Here is an 8095-nt window from a genome sequence, read left to right as displayed (position 1 = left end):
TTGAAACCTTCCCCCGAGTCAAGCACCTGTCCCCGGGCATGTGTCTGAGGTATGTATGTATGTAGCGTATGGAGGTCCACTTCCAGGAGTTATACTTTACCTCCGGTTCTCATTGAAACCTTCCCCCGACTCAAGCACCTGTCCCCGGGCATGTGTCTGAGGTATGTCCCGTATGGAGGTCCACTTCCAGGAGTTACACTTTACCCCCGGTTCTCATTGAAACCTTCCCCCGACTCAAGCACCTGTCCCCGGGCATGTGTCTGAGGTATGTCCCGTATGGAGGTCCACTTCCAGGAGTTACACTTTACCCACGGTTCTCATCTCAACCTTCCCCGGACTCAAGCACCTGTCCCTGGGCATGTGTCTGAGGTAAGTACCGTATGGAGGTCCACTTCCAGGAGTTATACTTTACCTCCGGTTCTCATTGAAACCTTCCCCCGAGTCAAGCACCTGTCCCCGGGCATGTGTCTGAGGTATGTATGTATGTAGCGTATGGAGGTCCACTTCCAGGAGTTATACTTTACCTCCGGTTCTCATTGAAACCTTCCCCCGACTCAAGCACCTGTCCCCGGGCATGTGTCTGAGGTATGTCCCGTATGGAGGTCCACTTCCAGGAGTTACACTTTACCCCCGGTTCTCATTGAAACCTTCCCCCGACTCAAGCACCTGTCCCCGGGCATGTGTCTGAGGTATGTCCCGTATGGAGGTCCACTTCCAGGAGTTACACTTTACCCACGGTTCTCATCTCAACCTTCCCCGGACTCAAGCACCTGTCCCTGGGCATGTGTCTGAGGTAAGTACCGTATGGAGGTCCACTTCCAGGAGTTATACTTTACCTCCGGTTCTCATTGAAACCTTCCCCCGAGTCAAGCACCTGTCCCCGGGCATGTGTCTGAGGTAAGTACCGTATGGAGGTCCACTTCCAGGAGTTATACTTTACCTCCGGTTCTCATTGAAACCTTCCCCCGAGTCAAGCACCTGTCCCCGGGCATGTGTCTGAGGTATGTCCCGTATGGAGGTCCACTTCCAGGAGTTACACTTTACCCCCGGTTCTCATTGAAACCTTCCCCCGACTCAAGCACCTGTCCCCGGGCATGTGTCTGAGGTAAGTACCGTATGGAGGTCCACTTCCAGGAGTTATACTTTACCTCCGGTTCTCATTGAAACCTTCCCCCGACTCAAGCACCTGTCCCCGGGCATGTGTCTGAGGTATGTCCCGTATGGAGGTCCACTTCCAGGAGTTACACTTTACCCACGGTTCTCATCTCAACCTTCCCCGGACTCAAGCACCTGTCCCTGGGCATGTGTCTGAGGTAAGTACCGTATGGAGGTCCACTTCCAGGAGTTATACTTTACCTCCGGTTCTCATTGAAACCTTCCCCCGAGTCAAGCACCTGTCCCCGGGCATGTGTCTGAGGTAAGTACCGTATGGAGGTCCACTTCCAGGAGTTATACTTTACCTCCGGTTCTCATTGAAACCTTCCCCCGAGTCAAGCACCTGTCCCCGGGCATGTGTCTGAGGTAAGTACCGCATGGAGGTCCACTTCCAGGAGTTATACTTTACCTCCGGTTCTCATTGAAACCTTCCCCCAAGTCAAGCACCTGTCCCCGGGCATGTGTCTGAGGTAAGTACCGTATGGAGGTCCACTTCCAGGAGTTACACTTTACCCCCGGTTCTCATTGAAACCTTCCCCCGACTCAAGCACCTGTCCCTGGGCATGTGTCTGAGGTAAGTACCGTATGGAGGTCCACTTCCAGGAGTTATACTTTACCTCCGGTTCTCATTGAAACCTTCCCCCGAGTCAAGCACCTGTCCCCGGGCATGTGTCTGAGGTAAGTACCGTATGGAGGTCCACTTCCAGGAGTTATACTTTACCTCCGGTTCTCATTGAAACCTTCCCCCGAGTCAAGCACCTGTCCCCGGGCATGTGTCTGAGGTAAGTACCGCATGGAGGTCCACTTCCAGGAGTTATACTTTACCTCCGGTTCTCATTGAAACCTTCCCCCAAGTCAAGCACCTGTCCCCGGGCATGTGTCTGAGGTAAGTACCGTATGGAGGTCCACTTCCAGGAGTTACACTTTACCCCCGGTTCTCATCTCAACCTTCCCCCGACTCAAGCACCTGTCCCCGGGCATGTGTCTGAGGTATGTCCCGTATGGAGGTCCACTTCCAGGAGTTACACTTTACCCACGGTTCTCATCTCAACCTTCCCCGGACTCAAGCACCTGTCCCTGGGCATGTGTCTGAGGTAAGTACCGTATGGAGGTCCACTTCCAGGAGTTATACTTTACCTCCGGTTCTCATTGAAACCTTCCCCCGAGTCAAGCACCTGTCCCCGGGCATGTGTCTGAGGTAAGTACCGTATGGAGATCCACTTCCAGGAGTTATACTTTACCTCCGGTTCTCATTGAAACCTTCCCCCGACTCAAGCACCTGTCCCCGGGCATGTGTCTGAGGTAGATACCGCATGGTGGTCATCTTCTTGGAAGGTGATCATATCCCCGGTTCACTCTAAAACATAGCGGGCAGAGAAGCACCTATCCCGGGCACGCTTCTTAGATACTTACCGCATGGAAGTCCAATTCCGGAAAGGGTACTTTGGTTAGGCCCAACTCCAGGAAGTCAAACAGATAGAAACAGCGACACCTTGTGGCCGTTCAGTAGATTGCGTCAAGTGTTTTTTGAACGTGTAAAAAAAATACAAAAAAGGATTTTAATTCATCCAAAACGACATTTTTGAGATCTCCTAATTCAGAAGTATCTGTCATATTTTTCCCATGTCATTATTTTACTTTTTTGGTCGCAATCGTGGAAGCACTATGTTAGCATACGAGATTTAGTACCTCGCCATTGGAAATGAATGGAGTGCGGGATAGCGCATTAGCCGACCCGTTGCCCACGAGCTAATTCCCCATACACAATCATTGGATTCGGTTCCACAATATCGGCCCCAATTCCTGGAAACTAGCCGCGGGAGTCTAACCCTAATTAGAACCTGCTAGCTGGAAGTTAGGAAATTTTCCATGTGGAATTTCCATATTGTGGACGTTCATATTATGGAATTTGTTTAAAAGGCTCATAAAAGTCACATTAAATGATAAAAATGTGTGAAAATCACCAAAATGCATGTCTCGCACCTCAAAGATAATTAACAAAGTGTTTTAATGTCGTTAAATTGCAATTTTATCAACAAATAATGATTTTTTTCAAACCTCACTTCTGCGTTGACGTTTTTCTACCACTAGATGGCAGCAAGAGACCATCAAATAATTTTACCGCTAAAGATCGATTTTGACCTACTTGCGTAGGTAAGTTGGAATTCAAATACAACAGTTCGGTATATTTCCAGGAGTCATACTTTACACCCGGTTCTCATTGAAACCTTCCCCTGATTCATGCACCTGTCCCCGGGCACGTGTCTGAGGTATGTACCGTATGGAGGTCCACTTCCAGCAGTTATACTTTACCCATGGTTCTCATTGAAACCTTCTCCCGACTCAAGCATCGATGCCTGGCATGTGTCTGAGATATTTACCGTATAGTGGTCCACTTCCAGGAGTTATACTTTACCCTTGGTTCTCATTTCAACCTTCCCCCGACTCAAGCACCTGTCACCGGGCATGTGTCTGAGGTATGTACCGTATGGAGGTCCACTTCCAGGAGTTATACTTTACCCTTGGTTCTCATCTCAACCTTCCCCCGACTCAAGCAACTGTCCCCGGGCATGTGTCTGAGGTATGTACCCTATGGAGGTCCACTTCCAGGAGTTATACTTTACCCATGGTTCTCATTGAAACCTTCTCCCGACTCAAGCATCGATGCCTGGCATGTGTCTGAGATATTTACCGTATAGTGGTCCACTTCCAGGAGTTATACTTTACCCTTGGTTCTCATTGAACCTTCCCCCGACTCAAGCACCTGTCCCCGGGCATGTGTCTGAGGTATGTACCGTATGGAGGTCCACTTCCAGGAGTTATACTTTACCCTTGGTTCTCATCTCAACCTTCCCCCGACTCAAGCAACTGTCCCCGGGCATGTGTCTGAGGTATGTACCCTATGGAGGTCCACTTCCAGGAGTTATACTTTACCCTTGGTTCTCATCTCAACCTTGCCCCGAGTCAAGAACCTGTCCCCGGGCATGTGTCTGAGATATTTACCGTATAGTGGTCCACTTCCAGGAGTTATACTTTACCCTTGGTTCTCATTGAAACCTTCCCCCGACTCAAGCACCTGTCCCCGGGCATGTGTCTGACATATTTACCGTATGGAGGTCCACTTCCAGGAGTTATACTTTACCCCCGGTTCTCATTGAAACCTTACCCCCAGTGAAGCACCTGTCCCCGGGCATGTGCCTGAGGTATGTACCGTATGGAGGTCCACTTCCAGGAGTTATACTTTACCTCCGGTTCTCATTGAAACCTTCCCCAGAGTCAAGCACCTGTCCCCGGGCATGTGTCTGACATATTTACCGTATGGAGGTCCACTTCCAGGAGTTATACTTTACCCCCGGTTCTCATTGAAACCTTCCCCCGACTCATAAACCTGTCCCCGGGCATGTGTCTGAGGTATGTACCCAATGGAGGTCCACTTCCAGGAGTTATACTTTACCCCCGGTTCTCATTGAAACCTGTCCCCGGGCATGTGTCTGAGGTATGTACCCTATGGAGGTCCACTTCCAGGAGTTATACTTTACCCACGGTTCTCATCGGAACCTTCCGCCGAGTCAAGCACCTGTCCCCGGGCATGTGTCTGACATATTTACCGTATGGAGGTCCACTTCCAGGAGTTATACTTTACCCCCGGTTCTCATCGGAACCTTCCCCCTAGTGAAGCACCTGTCCCCGGGCATGTGTCTGAGGTATGTACCGTATGGAGGTCCACTTCCATGAATTCAACCTTGAGCATTTCCAGGAATTCAACCAATTGCGTCAATTCCTGCTTTAGCCACCACTGATTGGTTGACGGTCAATTTCGTCACCAACAGGAAGTGACGAAATTTGGCCGTCAACCAATCGGATGAATTCTACACTTACGACCATGCAAGGTTATAAATATACCTGCCTACAGATGAGAGGCCATTTCTTCCGTCAGACAGGCAGCGGTATGTTTCGGCTTGTCGTCCACTGGGTTTTCACAGCGCTAATGGTCACAGGACTGGAAATAAGCACCAAACCCAACCGGGTTTTGGAGATGGCTGTGGGGGACAGTGTGACGCTGGACTGCCAGTTCACCACTGCCCCCGAGGACACCGGGCCTTTGGAGATCGAATGGTCCGTCAAGTCCGTCCGCCACCCGTTGGAAAAAGAAGTGGTGCTCATGTATGCGGCCGGCCAGATCTACGACGGCTACTACGAAGCACTAACCGGCAGAGTCTACTTCCATTCGGCGGACCCCGGGAGAGGAGATGGCAACATACAGCTTACGCTGCTGACTCCCTCGGACTCAGGCATCTACTATTGCCAGGTCAAGAAGGCTCCGGGCATCCGGAGCGTGATGACAGTCGTCCGGGTGCTCATACCGCCATCCGGGGCCAGTTGTTATTCCACCGAGGGGGCTGGAGTGGTTGGAAAAACCAAAGTGCTACATTGTGGAACTCAAGAAGGTGCGCCACCTGTCTGGTACCACTGGGGACGAGAGCCACCATGGGAACTGCTACCAACCTCCGCGGTGATGGACGCAACGGCGGGCACACTCACCATCTTGGATGCCAGTGCGGAAGACGGAGGGATTTACAAATGTACCGCCATGAATAGAGTTGGTATGGATCTCTGCTTCCTGGAATTGGACTTAACCCAACCTCCAGCGATAGTAATGATCGTAGGGCCTGCGGCGGGGAGCCTGGCCGCCATTGGGGTCATCTCTGCCGGCATCTACCTCCTCGTGAAGCACCTACGGAGAAAACCAAAAGACATTCCCAACGAGATCGTGGAGGATGCAAGTCCCCCGAGACATCGCCGTAAAAGGAAGCCTAGCCCTTACCCCACAATTGTGGAAGAGAAATCTGTGTTATAAAGAGTCATGTGAGTGTGTATATATGTGTGTAAATAAAAAATGTAATGATAATTATGATAACTTTCTGAGGCGTGTCTTTTGTACTTACCGCATAGAGGTCGAATTCCTGGAAGTTTATCATACCCCCGGTCCACTGTAAAACATAGCGGGCATAGAAGCACATATCCCGGGCAAGTGTCTTTGGTATTTACCGCATGGTGGTATTATTCCTGGAAGGTGATCACATCCACGGTTCACTCTAAAAACATAGCGGGCATAGAAGCACATATCCCAGGCATGTATCTTAGATACTTACCGCATGGTGGTATTATTCCTGGAAGGTGATCACATCCACAGTTCACTCTAAAAACATAGCGGGCATAAAAGCACCTATCCCCGGCATGTGTCTGACGTAGATACTGCATGGTGGTATTATTCCTGGAAGGTGATCACATCCACGGTTCACTCTAAAAACATAGCGGGCATAGAAGCACATATCCCAGGCATGTATCTTAGATACTTACCGCATGGTGGTATTATTCCTGGAAGGTGATCACATCCACAGTTCACTCTAAAAACATAGCGGGCATAGAAGCACCTATCCCCGGCATGTGTCTGACGTAGATACTGCATGGTGGTATTATTCCTGGAAGGTGATCACATCCACGGTTCACTCTAAAAACATAGCGGGCATAGAAGCACATATCCCAGGCATGTATCTTAGATACTTACCGCATGGTGGTATTATTCCTGGAAGGTGATCACATCCACGGTTCACTCTAAAAACATAGCGGGCATAGAAGCACATATCCCGGGCAAGTGTCTTTGGTATTTACCGCATGGTGGTATTATTCCTGGAAGGTGATCACATCCACGGTTCACTCTAAAAACATAGCGGGCATAGAAGCACATATCCCAGGCATGTATCTTAGATACTTACCGCATGGTGGTATTATTCCTGGAAGGTGATCACATCCACGGTTCACTCTAAAAACATAGCGGGCATAGAAGCACATATCCCGGGCAAGTGTCTTTGGTATTTACCGCATGGTGGTATTATTCCTGGAAGGTGATCACATCCACAGTTCACTCTAAAAACATAGCGGGCATAGAAGCACATATCCCAGGCATGTATCTTAGATACTTACCGCATGGTGGTATTATTCCTGGAAGGTGACCACATCCACAGTTCACTCTAAAAACATAGCGGGCATAGAAGCACCTATCCCCGGCATGTGTCTGATGTAGATACTGCATGGTGGTATTATTCCTGGAAGGTGATCACATCCACGGTTCACTCTAAAAACATAGCGGGCATAGAAGCACATATCCCGGGCAAGTGTCTTTGGTATTTACCGCATGGTGGTATTATTCCTGGAAGGTGATCACATCCACGGTTCACTCTAAAAACATAGCGGGCATAGAAGCACATATCCCAGGCATGTATCTTAGATACTTACCGCATGGTGGTATTATTCCTGGAAGGTGATCACATCCACAGTTCACTCTAAAAACATAGCGGGCATAGAAGCACCTATCCCCGGCATGTGTCTGACGTAGATACTGCATGGTGGTATTATTCCTGGAAGGTGATCACATCCACGGTTCACTCTAAAAACATAGCGGGCATAGAAGCACATATCCCGGGCAAGTGTCTTTGGTATTTACCGCATGGTGGTATTATTCCTGGAAGGTGATCACATCCACAGTTCACTCTAAAAACATAGCGGGCATAGAATCACATATCCCAGGCATGTATCTTAGATACTTACCGCATGGTGGTATTATTCCTGGAAGGTGACCACATCCACAGTTCACTCTAAAAACATAGCGGGCATAGAAGCACCTATCCCCGGCATGTGTCTGATGTAGATACTGCATGGTGGTATTATTCCTGGAAGGTGATCACATCCACGGTTCACTCTAAAAACATAGCAGGCATAGAAGCACATATCCCGGGCAAGTGTCTTTGGTATTTACCGCATGGTGGTATTATTCCTGGAAGGTGATCACATCCACGGTTCACTCTAAAAACATAGCGGGCATAGAAGCACATATCCCAGGCATGTATCTTAGATACTTACCGCATGGTGGTATTATTCC

General features: G+C 49.4%; 1 protein-coding gene across 1 annotated transcript; it reads left to right on the top strand.

Moving 5' to 3' along the window:
- Positions 1-5038: 5038 nt before the first annotated feature.
- LOC311250152 (coxsackievirus and adenovirus receptor homolog) lies at positions 5039-6013 on the top strand (the record flags this gene model as incomplete). Its single annotated transcript, XM_084341727.1, has 1 exon — positions 5039-6013. One exon carries the CDS (start codon positions 5039-5041, stop codon positions 6011-6013), a length of 975 nt encoding a protein of 324 aa, XP_084197853.1.
- Between the last annotated feature and the right edge of the window lie 2082 nt (positions 6014-8095).

This window comes from Pagrus pagrus (assembly GCF_965226575.1).
Source record: "Pagrus pagrus genome assembly, chromosome: 21".
Taxonomy (NCBI): domain Eukaryota; kingdom Metazoa; phylum Chordata; class Actinopteri; order Spariformes; family Sparidae; genus Pagrus; species Pagrus pagrus.
Note: the sequence above shows the minus strand (reverse complement) of the source record. Positions and strands in the feature narration are given on the sequence as shown.